Genomic DNA, 22859 nt, shown 5'->3' on the forward strand with positions numbered 1-22859 from the left:
GAGATCAAATTCCCTAAATCAAGAGCCCCTCGCGAACATCAAGGAACTTTCCTTGAGGGGGACCTGGGTTCAGTATGGCCTTACGTGGGGTTAGTTTAATATGTTTATTATGCACCCCATACCCATCCTGTGGGCGGTAGTCAAAAGATTACAGAGGTACATAATTGGTCCAGGGACTGGACTCCAAAGTTTTGATAGCTGAGCAAGTTACAGAGGTAATGAACTCACAATTTACAAAGGTAATGAACTCACAATTTACAAAGGTAATGAACTCACAATTTACAAAGTTACGTGGGGTGGAAACATTTCGACACGTTTCCTTTCACCTGTTGTCCTGTTCACCTAGCAGCAAATAGGTACCTGGGTGTTAGTCGACTGGTGTGGGTGTCATCCTGGGGGACAAGATGAAGGACCCCAATGGAAATAAGTTAGACAGTCCTCGATGACGCACTGACTTTCTTGGGTTATCCTGGGTGGCTAACCCTCCGGGGTTAAAAATCCGAACGAAATCTTATCTTATCTTATCTTATCTTAGTTTAATAGCCTGGGTTCAGTACGGCCTTACATGGGGTAGCTTAATAACCTGGGTTCAGTACGGCCTTACATGGGGTAGCTTAATAACCTGGGTTCAGTACGGACTTACGTGGGGTAGCTTAATAACCTGGGTTCAGTACGGACTTACATGGGGTAGCTTAATAACCTGGGTTCAGTACGGCCTTACGTGGGGTAGCTTAATAATCTGGGTTCAGTACGGCCTTACGTGGAGTAGCTTAATAACCTGGGTTGAGTACGGCCTTGCGTGGGGTGGCTTAATAACCTGGGTTGAGTACGGCCTTACGTAGGGTGGCTTAATAACCTGGGTTCAGTACGGCCTTACGTGGGGTGGCTTAATAACCTGGGTTCAGTACGGACTTACATGGGGTGGCTTAATAACCTGGGTTCAGTACGGCTTTACGTGGGGTAGCTTAATAACCTGGGTTCAGTACGGCCTTACGTAGGGTGGCTTAATAACCTGGGTTCAGTACGGCCTTACGTAGGGTGGCTTAATAACCTGGGTTCAGTACGGCCTTACTTGGGGTTGCTTAATAACCTGGGTTCAGTACGGCCTTACTTGGGGTTGCTTAATAACCTGGGTTCAGTACGGACTTACGTGGGGTAGCTTAATAACCTGGTTTGAGTACGGCCTTACGTGGGGTGGCTTAATAACCTGGGTTGAGTACGGCCTTACGTGGAGTGGCTTAATAACCTGGGTTCAGTACGGCCTTACGTAGGGTGGCTTAATAACCTGGGTTCAGTACGGCCTTACTTGGGGTTGCTTAATAACCTGGGTTCAGTACGGACTTACGTGGGGTGGCCCCATAAGCTCAACAATAACAGCAATAATGGAGGCGTCAGTGTTAAGGTCCAGGTTGGAGATCAACTTTATTCGTCTTCTGCAGGAAACTCAACAAATGGCAAATGGCAACAAACAAAAAGACTGGACATTTGAGAAGGTTAGTTGAGTGACTATTGCTATGATGGTTAGTTGAGTGACTCAGTAATGGTTAGTCGTGAGACTCACGATGATCAATCAAATCAAAGTTTATTCTCTATAAGGATTATAATGCAGGTTTTACAGATTTTGGTTATTGTGTGGTTTACCTGTAATAAAATACTAATTACAGAGGGGCCCACTAGAACACCTAGCAAGGCTAGGCATTTCGAGCAGACTTAGATTAATTCTTAACCCTAAATTATTACAAATTGTGGAGTAAGTTGACTAAATACCAAGTGACTAAATAATAGTTTGTGAGTTTAGCAATGTGAATGCTTTTGTTTTGGCACAATACATAGTGTCTATATTGGAGTATCACAGGTAAACTTATGACTAGTTATTCTTAACTAGTTATTCTTAAACAATATTCATTAGTTCTCACCAAATTAATAAAGAATTCTAAACAACTGTACTACTCCAGCAGATTCACTGACACAAGAGGAGATATAAAAAAGATTTGGAAAACACTTTCCCAGATTCTGGGGACCCACAAACTGAAAAAAACCAAGAATATTGTTCTAACTAAACCTCATGAAACACCACTGCATCCCACTGATACAGCTAACAAGATAAATGACTTCTTCTCAAACATAGGATCTAATCTCGCCAATAAAATCCCACGTACCAATGCCCGTGCCGGGGACTACCTAGATGGGAATTTCCCAGATTCCTTCTGTCTTGTACCAACTGAGCCCACGGAAGTCACCGCGATCATAAAGTCACTTAAAAATAACTCGGGGACTCTGTCTCACGTCCCACCATTATTGTACAAGCGAGCGGCCCATGTCCTCTCGCATGCTATTACATTACTTTTTAACAAGTCACTAGAAACTAGCTCCTTCCCGAAACTACTCAAGACGGCAAGGGTTACACCAATACATAAAGGTGATGACCCTACAGATTTAAACAACTATAGGCCAATATCAAACTTACCATTGCTATCCAAAATCTTTGAGAAACTCGTGCACAGGAGACTATATTCATTTATAACGTCACAAAACATACTCAACCCCTGCCAATTTGGATTCAGGAAAAATAAAAGCACTAATGATGCAATTATAAAAATGCTAGACCTGCTTTACACAGCATTGGAAAATAAGGAATGTCTGCTAGGAACTTTTATTGACCTAAGAAAAGCGTTTGACACAGTAGACCACGGCATCCTACTCCACAAACATGACCACTGTGGTATAAGAGGCCATGTGCTTGCATATTTTAAATCTTACCTTTCTAATATATATCATTATGCCGCCATTAAAGACAAAGCCTCATCAATACGGCCACTTGATACTGGAGTTCTGCAGGGAAGTGTCCTTGGACCCCTACTCTTCCTCATTTACATCAATGATCTTCCAAACATATTCCAACACCTGAAACCCATTCTCTTTGCTGACGACACGACCTATGTCATCTCCTACCCTAATCTTGCCACCCTCAACACCATTGTTAACAAGGAGCTGCTCAAAATATCGACTTGGTTGACAGCCAATAAACTTACACTTAACACTGGCAAAACCTACTGTATTATGTTTGGTAGCAGAGCAGGTGTTGCGCAACTTAACCCTTTGTTAGACAACACTAATTGCCAGACATAATGAGGGCAAATTCCTAGGCCTATACCTCGACAACAACCTAAATTTCAGCACCAATATTCAACACATAACAAAAAAAGTATCCAAAACAGTGGGGATCCTCTACAAGATACGATACTACGTGCCGCAAACTGCCCTTCTCACACTATACCATTCACTTATATATCCATACCTCACCTATGCTATCTGTGCTTGGGGTTCAACTTCAGCAACACACCTAAAGCCAATAATAACCCAACAAAAAGCCGCAGTAAGAATAATCACTGAATCCCATCCTTGGCAACCCCCCCCCCCCCACTCTTCATAGATCTAAACTTACTCCCTGTTCACAACATCCACACTTACTACTGTGCAATCTATATCTACAGGACCTTAAATTCCAATATTAACTTTGACCTAAAACGCTTTCTTGATAGTTGTGACAGGATCCACAGGCACAACACCAGACACAAACATCTCTATGACATTCCCCATGTTCAACTAAACCTTTACAAAAATTCAATGTATTTTAAAGGACCTAAAATCTGGAACACCCTACCTGAAAACTCTTGAACTGCAGACACATTCATCACTTTCAAAACTACATTTAGAAAACATCTTATCTCCCTGATACGCCCCAACAACTAACTACATGATAACCACCTGGTGGTTCACAATTACACTCACTCACCCACTGACTATAAACCCAGAAATAACTAATCTTAATCTTAAAATAATAAATCCTTTTTAGTCATAAGTTTGCCTATGATACTCCAATATAGACACTTTGTATTGTGCCAAAACAAAAGTATTGCTAAACTCACAAATTATGACGTAGTCACTTAGCCTTAATACCATAATCTGTAAGGATTTAATGTTAAGAATTAATCTAAGTGTGCCTGAAATGCCTAGCCATGCTAGGTGTCCTAGTGGCCCCCTCTGTAATTAGTATTTTATAACATGTAAACCACACAATACCCAAAACCTGTAAACCCCACATTGTAACCCTTATAGTGAATAAACTTGAAATGAATTAAATTGAATTATTTTAAGATTAAGATTCATATTTCTGTGTTTATAGTCAATGGGTGAGTGAGTGTAAGTGTGAACCACCAGGTGGTTTTTATGTAGTTAGTTGATGGGGTGTATGAGGGAGATAAGATGTTTTCTAATGGCAGTTTTGAAGGTGATGAATGTGTCTGCTGTTTTAGAGTTTTCAGGTAGTGTTCCAGATTTTAGGGCCTTTGACATACATTGAATTTTTGTAAAGGTTTAGTCGAACACGGGGAATGTCATAGAGATGTTTGTCTGGTGTTATGCCTGTGGGTCCTGTCACAACTATCAAGAAAGCATTTTAAGTCAAGGTTAATATTAGAATTTAAGGTCCTGTAGATGTAGATTGCACAGTAGTAAGTGTGGATGTTCTGAACAGGGAGTAAGTTTAGATCTATGAAGAATGGGGGGGGGGGTGTTGCCAGGGATGGGATTTAGTGATTATTCTTACTGCAGCTTTTTGTTGGGCTATTATTGGCTTTAGATGTGTTGCTGCAGTTGATCCCCAAGCACAAATAGCATAGGTGAGGTATGGGTAAATGAGTGAATGGTATAGTATGAGAAGGGCAGTTTGCGGCATGTAGTATCGTATCTTGGAGAGGATCCCAACTGTTTTGGATAATTTTTTTGTTATGTGTTGGATATGGGTGCTGAAATTCAGGTTGTTGTTAAGGTATAGGCCTAAGAATTTGCGCTCATTATGTCTGGCAATTAGAGTGCTGTTGATCTTAATGTTAATTTGCGCAGCACCTGCTCTGCTACCAAACATAATATAGTAGGTTTTGTCAGTGTTAAGTGTAAGTTTATTGGCTGTCATCCAAGTTGATATTTTCATCAACTCCTCATTAACAATGGTGTTGAGGGTGGCAAGATTAGGGTGAGAGATGACATAAGTCATGTTGTCAGCAAAGAGAATGGGGTTCAGGTGTTGGGATACGTTTGGAAGATCATTGATGTAAATGAGGAAGAGCAGGTGTCCAAGGACACTTCCCTGAGGAACTCCAGTATCAAGTGGCCGTGTTGATGAGGCTGTGTCTTTAATGGTGACATACTGATACCTATTAGTAAGGTAGGATTTAAAATATGCAAGCGCATGGCCTCTTATACCATAATGGTCAAGTTTGTGTAGTAGGATGCCGTGGTCTGCTGTGTCAAAAGCTTTTCTTAGGTCAATAAAAATTCCTAGCGGATATTCCTTATTTTCCAGTGCTGTGTAAAGCAGATCTAGCATTTTTACAATTGCATCATTAGTGCTTTTATTTTTCCTGAATCCAAATTGGCAGGGGTTGAGTATGTTTTGTGCCGTTTTAAATGAATGCAGTCTCCTGTGCACGTGTTTCTCGTAGATTTTGGATAGCAATGATAAGTTTGATATTGGCCTATAGTTGTTTAAATCTGTAGATTCACCACCTTTATGTATTGGTGTAACCCTTGCCGTCTTGAGTAATTTCGGGAAGGTGCTAGTTTCTAGTGACTTGTTAAAAAGTAATGTAATAGCATGCGAAAGGACATGGGCCGCTCGCTTGTACAATAATGGTGGGATGTGAGACAGATTCCCCGAGTTATTTTTAAGTGAATTTATGATCGCAGTGACTTCCGTGGGCTCAGTTGGTACAAGATAGAAGGAATTTGGGAAATTCCCGTCTAGATAGTCCTTGGCACGGCGTTGGTATGTGGGATTTTACTGGCAAGATTAGATCCTATGGTTGAGAAGAAGTCATTTACAGTGGACCCCCGCATACCGTTGGCATCACATAACGTTAAATCCGCATACCGATACATTTTATCGCTAAGATTTTGCCTCGCATACTGCTAAAAAACCCACTCAATGCTATTCATCCGAGACACGTCTAATGTGCGGCCTGAGCCAGCCTCACATGTTCCGCCGGTGGCATTGTTTACCAGCCAGCCTCCGAGGTAACATCCAAGCATACAATCGCAACATTTCGTATTATTACAGTGTTTTTGGGGATTTTATCTGCAAAATAAGTGACCATGGGCCCCAAGAAAGCTTCTAGTGCCAACCCTACAGGAATAAGGGTGAGAATTACTATAGAGATGAAGAAAGAGATCATTGCTAAGTATGAAAGTGGAGTGGGTGTCTCCGAGCTGGCCAGGTTGTACAGTGGACCCCCGGTTAACGATTTTAATCCGTGCAAGAGGGTTAATCGTTATGCGAAATAATCGTTATGCGAATGAATTTTCCCCATAAGAAATAATGGAAATAAAATTAATCCGTGCAAGACGCCCAAAAGTATGAAAAAATTTTTTTTTTACCACATGAAATGTTAATTTTAATACACACAAACTGAAAAAGGCATGCACAATTACATGACACTTACTTTTATTGAAGATCTGGTGATGATTGATGGGATGGGAGGAGGGGAGAGCATTATCTTCTTACTGTTTAGAAGGGGAATCCCCTTCCATTACGACTTGAGGTAGCAAGTCCTTTTCCGGGGTTACTTCCCTTCTTCTTTTAATGCCACTAGGACCAGCTTGAGAGTCACTGGACCTCTGTCGCACAACAAATCTGTCCATAGAGCTCTGTACCTCCCGTTCCTTTACGATTTGTCTAAAATGGGCCACAACATTGTCATTGAAATAGTCACCAGCACGGCTTGCAACAGCTGTGTCAGGGTGATTTTCATCTATAAAGGTTTGCAGTTCAACCCACTGTGCACACATTTCCTTAATCTTTGAAGTAGGCACAATGGATTCCACAACTGGCATAGGCTTCTCAGGGTTAGCCCCAAACCCTTCAAAATCTTTCTTAATTTCCATACTAATTCTCACCCTTTTTACCACAGGGTTGGCACTAGAAGCTTTCTTGGGGCCCATGGTCACTTATTTTCCAGAAACAGCACCGAAAACACTGTAATAATACGAAATATTCCGAGTGTATGCTTGGATGTTACCGCGGAGGCTGGCTGGTAAACAATGGGACGGCCGGCACATGTGAGGCTGGCTGAGGGCACATTGGACGCGTCTCGGACGAAAATCGGTAAGCGGGTTTTTAATCGGTATGCGCGGCAAAAATTTTGCGATAAAAGTAATCGGTATGCGGAAAAATCGCTATGTGATGCCATCGTTATGCGGGGGTCCACTGTATAGTAAACCCCAATCAACCATCGCTACTATTGTGTCCAACAAAACGGCAATCAAGGAAGCTGTTCTTGCCAAAGGTTCAACTGTGTTTTCGAAACAGAGATCACAAGTGATGGAAGATGTTGAGAGACTCTTATTGGTATGGATAAATGAAAAACAGATAGCAGGAGATAGCATCTCTCAAGTGATCATAAGTGAAAAGGCTAGGAAGTTGCATGAGGATTTAATTAAAAAAATGCCTGCAACTAGTAATGATGTGAGTGAATTTAAGGCCAGCAAAGGTTGGTTTGAGAGATTTAAGAAGCGTAGTGGCATACAATAGTGTGATAAGGCATGGGGAGGCTGCCAGTTCGGACCACAAAGCAGCTGAAAAATATGCGCAGGAATTCAAGGAGTACATAGACAGTGAAGGACTGAAACCTGAACAAGTGTTTAATTGTGATGAAACAGGCCTGTTTTGGAAGAAAATGCCAAGCAGGACCTACATTACTCAGGAGGAAAAGGCACTCCCAGGACATAAGCCTATGAAAGACAGGCTTACTCTGTTGATGTGTTCCAATGCTAGTGGTGATTGCAAAGTGAAGCCTTTATTAGTGTATCACTCAGAAACTCCCAGAGCGTTCAGGCAAAAGAATATCCTCAAGGCTAATTTGTATGCTGTGGAGGGCAAACAGTAAGGCATGGGTCACTAGGGACTTTTTCTATGACTGGTTACACCAAGCATTTGCCCCCAATGTGAAAGATTACCTAACTGAAAAGAAATTAGACCTTAAGTGCCTCCTGGTGTTAGACAATGCCCCTGGTCATCCTACAGACGTGGCAGAGCGACATTATGGGGACATGAGCTTCATTAAGGTGAAGTTTTTGCCTCCTAATACCACTCCTCTCCTGCAGCCCATGGACCAGCAGGTTATTGCAAACTTCAAAAAACTGTACACAAAAGCTCTGTTTGAAAGGTGCTTTGTAGTGACCTCAGAAACTCAATTGACTCTAAGAGAATTTTGGAGAGAGCACTTTAATATCCTCAATTGTGTAAACCTTATAGGTAAGGCTTGGGAGGGAGTGACTAAGAGGACCTTGAATGCTGCTTGGAAGAAACTGTGGCCAGAATGTGTAGACCAAAGGGATTTTGAAAGGTTTGAGGCTAACCCTGGAAATCCTATGCCAGTTGAGGAATCCATTGTGGCACTGGGAAAGTCCTTGGGGTTGGAGGTTAGTGGGGATGATGTGGAAGAGTTGGTGGAGGAGGACAGTGAAGAACTAACCACTGATGAGCTGCTAGATCAACTTCAACAGCAAGAGGCCAGACCTGAGGAAACTGGTTCGGAGGAGGGGAGAGAGAAATTGAAGAAGTTGCCTACTTCAAAGATTAAGGAAATGTGTGGAATGTGGCTTAAAGTGCAAACCTTTTTTGATAACAATCACCCTAACACAGCTATTGCAAGCCGTGCTGGTGACTATTACACTGACGCTGTTGTGAAACACTTTAGGAAAGTCATAAAGGAACGAGAGGTACAGGCCACTATGGACAGATATGTTGTGCGACAGAAGTCCAGTGACTCTGAAGCTGGTCCTAGTGGCATTAAAAGAAGAAGGGAAGTAACCCCAGAAAATGACTTGACACCTCAAGTCTTAATGGAAGGGGATTCCCCTTCTAAACACTAAGACTTTCCTCCTCCCATCCCATCAATCATCACCAGATCTTCAATAAAGGTAAGTGTCATGTAACTGTGCATGCCTTTTTTAGTTTGTGTGTATTAAAATTAATATTTCATGTGGTAAAATTTTTTTTTTCATACTTTGGGGTGTCTTGCACGAATTAATTTGATTTCCATTATTTCTTATGGGGAAAATTCATTCGCATAACGATAATTTCGCATAACAATGAGCTCTCAGGAACGGATTAATATCGTTATGCGGGGGTCCACTGTATCTTGTTAGCTGTTTCAGTGGGATGCAGTGGTGTTTCATTAGGTTTAGTTAGGACAATATTCTTGTTTTTTTTTTTTCAGTTTGTGGGTGCCCAGAATCTGAGAGAGTGTTTTCCAGGTCTTTTTTATATCTCCTCTTGTGTCAGTGAATCTGCTGGAGTAGTACAACTGTTTGGCTTTCTTTATTACTTTGGTGAGAACTGATGAATATTGTTTAAGAATATCTTTGTGTATTAAACCGTCTATATTGCTTTTCATACTGGTGTTTCTTATCAATGGATTTCAGGATGCTGCTGGTTAGCCATGGGCAACTGAGCCGTTTATTTGTGATCTGTTTCGTTTTTATAGGACAATGTTTGTTGTATAGTCTAAGCAATTTGTTAAGAAAAATGTCTGTCCAGTTGTCAATACCATTGGCCTTGGAGAATTCTGTAGGCCAGTCAACAGTCTCTAGGTCTGCAGTGAACTTATTTATTGAGGCCTCGTCATGATTAGTTGATTAGAGATTTTGCCACTGAATTGGCTAGTTTATTGTGCACCCCATATCCATCCTGTGGACGGTAGCGCATGAGCATTTGGATCCACAAAAGGCCCAGGAACTAGACCCCAAAGGGTTAACAGGAGTACATATGGATTTATATCTACATATCTTTTTTTTTTTATTAACGCACTGGCCGATTCCCGCCAAGGCAGGGTGGCCCGAAAAAGAAAAGCATTCACCATCATTCACTCCATCACTGTCTTGCCAGAAGGGTGCTTTACACTACAGCTTTTAAACTGCAACATTAACACCCCTCCTTCAGAGTGCAGGCACTGTATTTCCCATCTCCAGGACTCAAGTCCGGCCTGCCAGTTTCCCTGAATCCCTTCATAAATGTTACTTTGCTCACACTCCAACAGCACGTCAAGCATTAAAAACCATTTGTCTCCATTCACTCCTATCAAACATGCTCACGCATGCCTGCTGGAAGTCCAAGCCCCTCGCACACAAAACCTCCTTTACCCCCTCCCTCCAACCTTTCCTAGGTCGACCCCTACCCCGCCCTCCACTACAGACTGATACACTCTTGAAGTCATTCTCTTTTGCTCCATTCTCTCTACATGTCCGAACCACCTCAACAACCCTTCCTCAGCCCTCTGGACAACAGTTTTGGTAATCCCGCACCTCCTCCTAACTTCCAAACTACAAATTCTCTGCATTATATTCACACCACACATTGCCCTCAGACATGACATCTCCACTGCCTCCAGCCTTCTCCTTGCTGCAACATTCATCACCCATGCTTCACACCCATATAAGAGCGTTGGTAAAACCATACTCTCATACATTTCCCTCTTTGCCTCCAAGGACAAAGCTCTTTGTCTCCACAGACTCCTAAGTGCACCGCTCACCCTTTTCCCCTCATCAATTCTATGATTCACCTCATCTTTCATAGACCCATCCGCTGACACGTCCTCTCCCAAATAGCTGAATACATTCACCTCCTCCATACTCTCTCCCTACAATCTGATATCCAATCTTTCATCACCTAATCTTTTTGTTATCCTCATAACCTTACTCTTTCCTGTATTCACTTTTAATTTTCTTCTTTTGCATACCCTTCCAAATTCATCCACCAACCTCTCCAACTTCTCTTCAGAATCTCCCAAGAGCACAGTGTCATCAGCAAAGAGCAACTGTGACAACTCCCTCTTTATATGTGATTCTTTATCTTTTAACTCCACGCCTCTTGCCAAGACCCTCTCATTTACTTCTCTTGCAATCCCATCTATAAGTATATTAAACAACCACGGTGACATCACACATCCTTGTCTAAGGCCTACTTTTACTGGGAAATAATCTCCCTCTTTCCTACATACTCTAACTTGAGCCTCACTATCCTCGTAAAAACTCTTCACTGCTTTCAGTAACCTACCTCCTACACCATACACCTGCAACATCTGCCACATTGCCCCCCTATCCACCCTGTCATACGCCTTTTCCAAATCCATAAATGCCACAAAAACCTCTTTAGCCTTATCTAAATACTGTTCACTTATATGTTTCACTGTAAACACCTGGTCCACACACCCCCTACCTTTCCTAAAGCCTCCTTGTTCATCTGCTATCCTATTCTCTGTCTTACTCTTAATTCTTTCAATAATAACTCTACCATACACTTTACCAGGTATACTCAACAGACTTATCCCCCCTATAATTTTTGCACTCTCTTTTGCATCCTTTGCCTTTATACAAAGGAACTATGCATGCTCTCTGCCAATCCCTAGGTACCTTACCCTCTTCCATACATTTATTAAATAATTGCACCAACCACTCCAAAACTGTATCCCCACCTGCTTTTAACATTTCTATCTTTATCCCATCAATCCTGGCTGCCTTACCCCCTTTCATTTTACCTACTGCCTCATGAACTTCCCCCACACTCACAACTGGCTCTTCCTCACTCCTACAAGATGTTATTCCTCCTTGCCCTATACACAAAATCACAGCTTCCCTATCTAACTCTCCATTTAATCCTTAAACGGTCCAAACGTATATATACGTTTTTTCAACATCTGAAAGTATGTAAAAAATATAGATCTTTTTTGTTTTACATTTGAAAACGTGTAAAAAAACTTTTATCTACATTTTTTTTTTTGTTATATTTGAAAATATGTAAAAAAAAGTAGATCTACTTTTGTAGCACTACGAATATGAACGTTGATCTGTTTGGACCGTTTAAGGGTTAATAACTCTCCTCTCCTATTTTTAACTGACAAGTCCATTTGTTCTCTAGGCTTCCTTAACTTGTTAATCTCACTCCAAAACTTTTTCTTATTTTCAACAAAATTTTTTGATAACATCTCACCCACTCTCTCATTTGCTCTACATATCTATAGTTCACTTATCTGTTACAAGGAAATTTAGGAAATTTGCTTAGTATGTCTGGTATCTTATTTTCATTAATAAGATATCTTGACATGTCACATAGGTTATTATATTGTCTATCTCTGTATTCCTCAATAAGTGGACAATTAAGCACATAGTGTTCAAGAGAGTGACCATATGCCTGATCACATAATTTACATTTAGTTTGATCATCATCTGTGTGTCTCCCAAACTGCCAGAAGTACAGTGGACCCCCGGTTTACGATATTATTTCATTCCAGAACTATGTTCAGGTGCCATTACTGAACGAATTTGTTCCCATAAGGAATATTGTGAATTAGATTAGTCCATTTCAGACCCCCAAACATACACGTACAAAAACACTTACATAAATACACTTACATAATTGGTCGCATTGGGAGCTGATCGTAAACCGGGGGTCCACTGTACTTGTGACCAAGCTTAAGCCTGGCCACTACAACATCAGTCAGTCTGTTCGCATTGCAAGTTGCTCCATAAACATGCTTATCTACGTTCATGTTATCATAGTGGGTTATAGATCTACTCAGGCTTCTAATTGCATTCCTATAACAATTATTTTCATTATTTACTTCTCTAATATTATTCCTAGTGCTAGACACAGTTATACCAAAATTATATTCTACATTCTCCTTCTGGGTACTCTTCTTGGCTAACTTATCAACTTTATCATGAAGGAGTAATCCTGTGTGTGATGGGATCCATAGCAATTGTACATTAATTCCTTTGTCCCTGATTTTTGAGTATCTATACCTGGCTTCTCCAATGAGCATGTTGTTGGAGTCATTATATGAGTTAAGAGCATTCAGTGATGACATAGAATCAGTAATGATGATAGAGTCAAGCTCAGTGTCATAGGTTAGCTTTAGCGCCATTACGATTGTAAACAATTCAGTTTGCAGTGTAAACGCCCAGTTGTTAATTCTTATGCCTAACTCGACAAATTTATTATCGTTCTTAACTAGGGAGGTGGCAACAAGAGCAGATGCAGCCGTGCCAGAAGACTCCTGTTTAGATCCATCAGTGTATATAACTTGTGATAACTTATTACTACTAGCTATGCGAGAAATTTCTTCTTGAGCAGTTGCTTTAACAAGTGATTTAAGGAAGAGATTACTAGTAATGAGCTTCATGGGAGGGACTTGCAGGTATGTGATATTAAATGAACACATCTTTAATGGAGGGGTGAAATGCTCTTGTTGCCTACAGTGATACAGTTCATGCAGGTTATAAAACTTAAAGCAGTTGCACGTTTTCACAATCCATTTAGATCTGTGTGTATTTACCTATAGACACTTGATAAGATTCATTGTGACAGAGTCTGGTTCATTTCTCAACATTCTAATAGTGTTAATCTCAACAATCCTATCACTGATACTAGAAATACCAAGCTCCTTCCTCATATTAAGAACCTTTGTAGATTTGGGACACAAAAGAATAATTCTGAGAGCTTCATTTTCCATTAACCCTTTCAGGGTTGGTGCTGTACTAGCATGTCATACTCGCCAGGGTTTGTGCCGTACTAATACGCATAAATTCTAGAGCCTTCAAATCTAGCGAGAGAAAGCTGGTAGGCCTACATATGAAAGAATGGGTCTATGTGGTCAGTGTGCGCAGTATAAAAAAAAATCCTTCAGCACACTGCATAATGAGAAAAAAAAACTCCGACCCTGTTTTTGGGTTAAAACAGCGACTTTGCAGTGTATTTTCGTATGCTACTTATGGTTGTAGTCTAGTTTTCCTGGTCTCATTTTATAGAATGGAAGACATATTATGGAAATTGAGATGATTTTTATTGGTTTCACAATGAAAAGTACCTTGAAATTGAGCTCAAAGTAGCAGAAATGTTCGATTTTTTGCCAAAGTTCAAAGGTAAACAAAGCATGCCACGCATCCCATACACGACACCTGGTGAGTCTAATATTCTTTCATAAGTGTGCTGATATTATTTATACCATTTCTACACGAATGCAGTAGTCTGCATGACATAAATCTTCTATTCTTTGTGAGAATAAAAATTCAAAGTGGAAAGCAAAAGAAATGTAGCAGAGGCCTGGGGATGTGAGTAATGAACAGAGGAAATTTTATTTTAGTGCCAGGAATGTCTGTCTTGTTTATTCTGGACCCTATGTGGAAATTGGCATCTTTTGAATCTTGTGTGAAATTGGCAAAATTGCCAATTTCTGGCCACATTATTGGTTAGTTGAAATCGGTAAATGGGTGGTTTCTTGTACTCATTCGATAGACAAAATGGAGTTCTAGCGAAATAGGTATGATTTTTGTTGACTGGTACATTGGAATTGACCAATAATAGGGCTCAAAGTGGGCGAAATTGCCGATGCATAAACATTGTTGAGACCACTAACTTCGCGAGAACGTAAGTCCGTAAGTTTTCCATCAAATTTTGTGCTTTTGGTGTCATTATGATTCGGATAAGATTCTCCATCATTTCATGAGAAATTTTTTTTATTTTTTTTGAAAAATTCTGACCCTGAGAACAAGTTTAGGAGAGGGCCTGCTGACCCTGAAAGGGTTAATTAACTCCAAGGGTCGGAGAGAACTTTCTCTAGCTAATATCAACATGGGAGCAGCATAATCAGTTAAGGACCTAACATAGGCTATGTACATCATTCTCATGATTCTCACATTGGCACCATAGTTGGGGTTGTAGCCAGCAACGGCTTTGAGAGCATTTAGCCTATCTTTGCATTTCTTATTTAGTTGTGGTATAGTGGATTTGTTAAAGGGTACATCTACACCAAGATATCTGTAAGTTTTAATGTAGCTGATGATTTCACCCTGCAGATAGATGGGTGGGGGATGTCGTTTGCTTGTTAATATCTTTGTTTTAGAGGAAAATATTATGAGGCCTAGTCGATTACAAATTGCTTGAACTTCATTAAGAATGATGCTCATCTTCTTATGCCCTGTTGTATGGATCATGATATCATCAGCATAGCTTAAAGCTTTATGTTTAGGTGAGGCAGGTAGAGCATTTAGGATAGCAGTAATCAGAATATTAAATAGCATGGGACTAAGAACTCCTCCCTGCGGTGTACCCATGGACATTTCTTTAGACTCACTTTTAAAGCCTTGGTAAAGGACAGAGGATACTCTATTTGACAGGTATCCTATTATCCAGCAGAGTAAGCTATCACCAGTATTCATTTTGGCTAGTTCATGTAGTATAACGGTTCTGTTCGCAATATCAAATGCAGATTTTTGATCAAGAAAGGTGGTAAAACTAATAGAGGTGTGTGCAGTGAGAAAGGTGGAAATACAGTTCTGCACACTTTTACCTTTCATGAACCCATAGAGGTAGGGGGAAAGTTGGTGTCTGATTCTGTAGTACAGTCTGTTAAGTATCATTCTTTCAAAAGTTTTACAAAGACAACTAGTTAAGGAGATCGGTCTAAATGTATCAGGCTGTTGGGGCCTAGGGATAGGCACAATGAGACTATTGGTCCAGGAAGTAGGAAGAACGCCCTCAATGTAACCGAGATTATACAGTGCCAACAATGGGTTATCAGGCACATCATGCCTTTGAGTTCTGAGAATATCATAGGTTATACCATCCTCTCCAGGAGCAGTTGATCGACTTTTAGTTAATGCATTATCTAATTCATACTCAGTGAAGAGGCAATCACTCTCATCAATATTTTGGCTCATAAAATTAATCAGTTTCAACATTTCTTCAGAAGCACTCTCAATTTTTTTTCTAATATGAAATGGAAGGTTTTCATGCCTGGATGTTTTGGACCAGTCATTTATGAGGTCATTTGCTTTTTCAAGAGGAAAGGGATGAGCAATATTGCCAGTCTTTTTCCTGGTTATTTTATTTTACCTTTCCAAGCCAAACTTAAAGGGGTGGACCTATTTAATCCACTAACAAATTGTTCCCATTCCTGTTGCCTAAGTTCATGCTTTCTATTCCTTGCATTTGTTAGTGCAGCTTGGAATGTTCTAAGCAGGTCTGGGGTTCTACATTCACGGTATGCTTTACCAATCCTCCTAGCTGCATGTGTTAGGTTGCGTAGCTCTGGATCATTATAGTATTTACATTGGTTTTTATTGTTATTTATAGTGGAGGGTCTATGTTTTCTTTTCCTGTCCACTTGGTCTGTGAGGACAGTCTCAATAGTGGCAACTAAATTATCATTCAATTTTTGTGTGCCAATGGGCTTGTAATTCTTATACCATTGATCCAAGTGGTTAATAAAGTTATCTCTGTGTTCTTGGTTGAGAATAAGTTTCCTCCTTCTGAATTTAGCTTCTTGATTGATGGAGATGTGATCAAGATTGACAGTTGTGAGTCTTGGGAAGTGATCAGATAGAAGATCATGTGTCAACTATGACCGAGTCATGCATCGTATATGATGTATTAAATCCAAGGCACAGATCTAGTGTGCCACCATATACTATGTGAGTAGGCTCAGTAGTGCCCACAATTCGAACATTATCGTGCTCATTTAGCAGTTTCATTAGTTTAGTTCCATTGGTGTTTGTTATAGACCCACCAATATTGTTATGTCTGGCATTAAAATCTCCAAGAATGAGGGTAGGTTCACTATTGATGCGATCTGGTAAAGCATCAGGTCGAAGCTGGTTCGCTGGTGCATAGAGTTTTAAAATGTTTTTGGAAAAATCGCCTGCATATACTTTGACACCATGATACTGCATGTTAACTCGACTCTGCAAGGAAATGAGTGAATGTGGCAAGATCTTTCTGACATACATCACACAACAGTTGGTTGACCTTAGGTTATAAGCTGCATATCCAGTCAGCTTTGGTGGAGGTGCTCCATCTTAAAGTCTACATTCCTGCAAACAGATGACATCAATATTCTTTGTTGCACTAATATGATGTAAGTCAGGCAACCGCTTCCTCATGGAAGCAGTGTTCCATGAAAAGATTTGTAATGTATCCATTGTAGTGAGTTATTACAATCTCTTGCTCATAAGATGGTAAAACTATTATGCTTTGGCTACAGTGTGCAGGCACTTAAGAGCAAATAGCATAGTTTGTACGTCTTTATCTTCAGGACCTTTATTTTTAAGCATTTTTCGGCATCTTGGCAGCCAGTTCCAAGGCAAGTCTTGAAGCCAAGAGTCACGGGCTTCTTTTTTACAAATTGCTGCCCGTGACTCTTGGCTTCAAGACTTGCCTTGGAACTGGCTGCCAAGATGCCGAAAAATGCTTAAAAATGAAGGTCCTGAAGATAAACACGCACAAGCTATGCTATTTTCTTTTAAGTGCCTGCACACTGTAGCCAAAGCATAATAGTCTTTCCATTAGTTGATTGACTCACAATGATGGTTAGTTGTGTGACTGTTGCTATTATGGTTAGTTGAGTGACTATTGAGGTGATGGTTAGTTGAGTGATTCACAATAATGGTTAGTTGAGTGATTCACAATAATGGTTAGTTGAGTGACTGTTGCTATAATGGTCAGTTGAGTGGCTGTTGCAATGATGGTTAGTTGAATGACTCACAATGATGGTTAGTTGTGTGTTAGTTGAGTGACTCGCGATGATGGTTAGTTGAGTGGCTGTTGCAACGATGGTTAGTTGAGTGACTTACAATGATGGTTAGTTGAGTGACTCACAATGATTGTTAGTTGTGTGATTTACAGTGATGGTTAGTTGAGTAACTGTTGTGATGATAATTAGTTGAGTGACTTACAGTGATGATTAGTTGAGTGACTGTTACTATGATGGTTAATTGAGTGACTGTTGCAGTAATGGTTAGTTGAGTGACTTACAGTGATAATTGAGTGACTGTTACAATGACAATTAATTGACTTTTAAAATGATGCTTGAGTAACTGTTACAATGACAGTTGAGTGACTGTTACAATTTGAGTGACTGTTACAATGACAGTTGATTGACTGTTACAAAGACAATTGAGTGACTTTTACAATGACAGTTGAGTGACTGTTACAATTTGAGTGACTGTTACAATTTGAGTGACTGTTACAATGACTGTTGAGTGACTGTTACAGTGACAGTTAATTGAATGACTATTACAATGACAGTTGAATGACTGTTACAGTTACGAGTTAGTTTAATGACTTACAGCGACAGTTGAGTGACTTACAATGATAGTTAATTGATATTTTCCTGATAATCTCTATGATGCTAGAGTGGTTGTATAATCCCTACAGGTAGTGCTTCCTCATAAGTTAAGAGGTTTGACTGGCCATACAAGACAGGCTTAATTAAGGTGCATCATAAAGCTGTTAAACTAACAGGCTACCTACTGCTAGGTGAACAAGGTCCTGTTAGTCACTCCCTCCCAAGCCTTACCTATAAGGTTTATGCAGTTGAGGATACTAAAGTGATCTTTCCAAAAGTCTCCTAGGGTCAGTTGAGTGTCTGAGGTCACTTAAAAGCACTTTTGAAACATCACTTGAATCTTACAGGAGTCAGAAATCATGGGAAGAACTAAAAGTCATAAATGAAATCGAAAGAAACCCAAAGTATTTCTTTTCTTATGCCAAATCAAAGTCGAAAACAACATCCGGTATTGGGCCCCTACTTAAACAAGATGGGTCTTACACAGATGACAGCAAGGAAATGAGTGAGCTACTCAAGTCCCAATATGACTCGGTTTTAGCAAGCCGCTAACCAGACTGAGAGTTGAAGATCTAAATGAATTTTTTATGAGAGAGCCACAGAATTTGCTAAACACAAGCCTATCTGATGTTATCCTGATGCCAAATGACTTTGAACAGGCGATAAATGACATGCCCATGCACTCTGCCCCAGGGCCAGACTCGTGGAACTCTGTGTTCATCAAGAACTGCAAGAAGCCCCTATCACATGTTTTTAACATCCTATGGAGAGGGAGCATGGACACTGGGGTCGTCCCACAGTTACTAAAAACAACAGACATAACCCCACTCCACAAAGGGGCCAGTAAAGCAATAGCAAAGAACTACAGACCGATAGCACTAACATCCCATATCATAAAAATCTTTGAAAGGGTCCTAAGAAGCAGGATCGCCACCCATCTAGATACCCATCAATTACACAACCCAGGGCAACATGGGTTTATAGCAGTACGCTCCTGTCTGTCCCAACTATTGGATCACTGCAACAAGGTCCTAGATGCACTAGAAGACAAAAAGAATGCAGATATAATATACACAGACTTTGCAAAAGCCTTCGGCAAGTGTGACCATGGTGTAATAGCGCACAAAATGCATGCTAAAGGAATAACAGGAAAAGTTGGTAGATGGATCTGTAATTTTCTCACAAAGAGAACACAAAGAGTAGTAGTGAACAGAGTAAAGTCTGAGGCGGCTACAGTGAAAAGCTCTGTTCCGCATGGCACAGTACTCGCTCCTATCTTGTTTCTCATCCTCATTTCTGACATAGACAAGGATGTCATCCACAGCACTGTGTCTTCCTTTGCAGATGACACCTGAATCTGCATGACAGTGTCTTCCATTGCAGACACTGCAAGGCTCCAGGCGGACATCAACCAAATCTTTCAGAGGGCTGCAGAAAACAATATGAAGTTCAACGATGAGAAATTTCAATTACTCCGATATGGTAAACATGAGGAAATTAAAACTTCATCGGAGTATAAAGCAAATTCTGGCCACAAAATAGAGTGAAAAACAAACGTCAAAGACCTGGGAGTGATCATGTCGGAGGATCTCGCCTTCAGGGAAAATAACATTGTATCAATCACATCTGCTAGAAAAATGACAGGATGGATAATGAGAACCTTCAAAACTAGGGATCCCAAGCCCATGATGACACTCTTCAGGTCGCTTGTTCTATCTTGGCTGGAATATTGCTGCACACTAACAGCACCTTTCAAGGCAGGTGAAATTGCTGACCTAGAAAATGTACAGAGAACCTTTACGGCACGCATAACGGAGATAAAACACCTCGATTACTGGGAGTGCTTGAAGTTCCTGAACCTGTACTCCCTGGAACACAGGCGGGAGAGATACATGATTATATACACTTCGAAAATCATAGGACTAGTACCGAACTTGCACACAAAAATCACTCGCTATGAAAAGCAGGGGTGTCACTAGCACGTTAAGAGACAACACAATAAGTGTCAGGGGCCCAAGACTGTTCAACTGCCTCCCAGCATGCATAAGGGGGATTACCAATAGACCCCTGGCTGTCTTCAAGCAGGCACTGGACATGCACCTAAAGTCGGTACCTCACCGGCCGGGCTGTGGCTTGTACGTTGGATTGCATGCAGTCAGCAGTAACAGCCTGGTTGATCAGGCTCTGATCCACCATGAGGCCTGGTCACAGACCGGGCTGCTGGGGTGTTGACCCTCGGAACTCTCTCCAGGTAAACTCCAGTTAAACCCTGTCTTTCATTGGCTTGGGTACTGGCAGTGCTTTTTCCTCCTGTGTAATGTAGGTCCTGTTTGGCATTTTCTTCCAAAACAGGCCTGTTTCGTCACAATTAACCCTTTGAGGGTTGACAGGCCCTCTCCGAGACTCGTTCTCAGGGTCGGCCAAATTTAAAAAAAAAAAAAAAAATTTCTTATGAAAATATAGAGAATCTTTTCCCGATCATAATGACACAAAAAATATGAAATTTGATGGAAAACTTACGGAATTATGCTCTCACGAAGTTAGTGGTCTCGGCGATGTTTACGGATCGGCGATTTTGCCCGCTTTGAGCCCCATTTTCGGCCAGTTCCACTGTACTAGTCGGCAAAAAACATGAATATTTCGCTAGAACTCCATCTTTTCTATTGAATGAGTGCAAGAAACCACCCATTTACCAATTTCAACTATCCAGTACAGTGGTCAGAATTTAGCAATTTTGCCAATTTCACACAAATTTCAAAAGATGCCAATTTCCGAATAGGGTCCAGAACAAACAAGAAATACATTCCTGGCACTAAAATAACATTTCCTCTGTTCATTAGTCACATCTCAAGGCCCCTCTTACATTCTTTTGCTTTCCACTTTGAATTTTTTTCTCACAAAAAATAGAAGATTTACTGTTATGCAGACTACTGCATTAGTGTAAAAAATGGTATGAATCATATTGGCGCACTTGCAAAAGAATATTAGACTCACCAGTTGATGTGTATTGGACGCCTGGCATGATTTGTTTACTTTTGAACTTTGGTAAAAATCGAAAATTTTTGCTACTTTGAGCTCAATTTCAAGGTACTTTTCATTGTAAAACCAGTCAAAATCATCTCAATTTCTATGATATGCCTTCCATTCTATAAATGTAAACCAAGAAAACTGGAATACAACAATAAATACCATACGAAAATGCAGTGCGAAGTCGCTGTTTTATTCCAAAAATACAGTCAAAGTTTTTTTTTTCTCATTATGCATTGTGTGCTGCAGGATTTTTTTTTATACCATGCACACTGACCACATAGACCCATTCTTTCATATGGAGGCCTACCAGCTTTCTCCCACTAGATTTGAGGGCGCTAGAATTTAGGCATACTAGTACGTCAATAACCCTGGGTCGTAAGCCGTACTAGTACGTCCGAAACCCTCAAAGGGTTAAACACTTGTTGGGGTTTTAATTTTTCAGTTTCTATTTACACCTTGAATTCCTGCACATACTTTTCAGCCTCTTTTTTGTCTGAACTGGCAGCCTCTCCATTCCTTACCACACTGTGTATGCCACTACGATTGTTAAATCTCTCAAACAACCTTTGCTGGCCTTAAATTCAATAACATCACCACTAGTTGCAGGCATTTTTTTAATTGAATCGTCATGCAACTGCCTTGCCTTTTCACAAATGATTGATTGAGAAATACTATCTTCTGATATTTGTGTTTCGTTTATCCACAACAACAACAATCTCTCAACATCTTCAAGTATTTGTGATTTCTGTTCCGAAAACATACTTGCTCCTTTTGCAACAACAGCTTCCTTGATTGCCTTTCTGTTGGCCAAGATAGTAGCGATGGTTGATTGGGGTTTGTTATACAACCTGGCCAGCTCGGAGGCACGCACTCCACTTTCATACTTTGTAATTACAGTGGACCCTCGACATTCGATACTAATCCGTTCCTGAGAGCTATCGAATGTCGAAAATATCGAAAGTCGAATTAATTTTCCCTATAAGAAATAATGGAAATCAAATTAATCCGTGCAAGACACCCAAAAGTACGAAATTTTTTTTTTAACACATGAAATATTAAGTTTAATGCAATAGAATAATTACAATAACAACAATAACAATAGAATAATAATAGAATAATTGACACTTACCTTTAATGAAGATCTGGTGGTGATTGATGGGATGGGAGGAGGGGAGAGTGTCAAAGTTGTTACTGTTTAGAAAGGGAATCCCCTTCCATTAGGACTTGAGGTAGCAAGTCCTTTTCTGGGGTTACTTCCCTTCTTCTTTTAATGCCACTAGGACCAGCTTGAGAGTCACTGGACCTCTGTTGCCGTTCCTTTAAGATTTGTCTAAAATGGGCCATAACATTGTCATTGTAATAGTCACCAGCACGCCTTGCAATAGCTGTGTTAGGGTGATTTTCATCCATAAAGGTTTGCAGTTCAACCCACTTTGCACACATTTCCTTAATTTTTGAAGTAGGCACAATGGAGTCCACAACTGGCATAGGCTTCTCAGGGTTAGCCCCAAACCCTTCAAAATCTTTCTTAATTTCCATACTAATTTTCACTCTTTTTACCACAGGGTTGGCACTAGAAGCTTTCTTGGGGCCCATGGTGACTTATTTTGCAGAAACAAGCACCAAAAACAGTGATGATATGGATAATAT

At 40.4% G+C, this 22859-nt stretch overlaps 1 protein-coding gene across 4 annotated transcripts in view; it reads left to right on the forward strand.

The window, feature by feature from the left end:
• Positions 1–1329: 1329 nt before the first annotated feature.
• Positions 1330–22859, forward strand: part of LOC128687713 (Vesicle transport protein Use1) — a 243882-nt gene continuing 222352 nt past the window's right edge. For 2 of the 4 annotated variants that reach the window (XM_070083964.1, XM_070083966.1), the window contains exon 1: positions 1335–1493. In XM_070083964.1, the coding sequence (XP_069940065.1) occupies positions 1383–1493 (111 nt within the window). In that variant the 5' untranslated portion in view covers positions 1335–1382. Of the gene's footprint in view, positions 1494–22859 lie in introns of all 4 variants that reach the window. The other 2 variants (XM_070083965.1, XM_070083963.1) reach the window with 2 other exon arrangements.

This window comes from Cherax quadricarinatus, chromosome 11, assembly GCF_038502225.1.
Source record: "Cherax quadricarinatus isolate ZL_2023a chromosome 11, ASM3850222v1, whole genome shotgun sequence".
NCBI lineage: Eukaryota > Metazoa > Arthropoda > Malacostraca > Decapoda > Parastacidae > Cherax > Cherax quadricarinatus.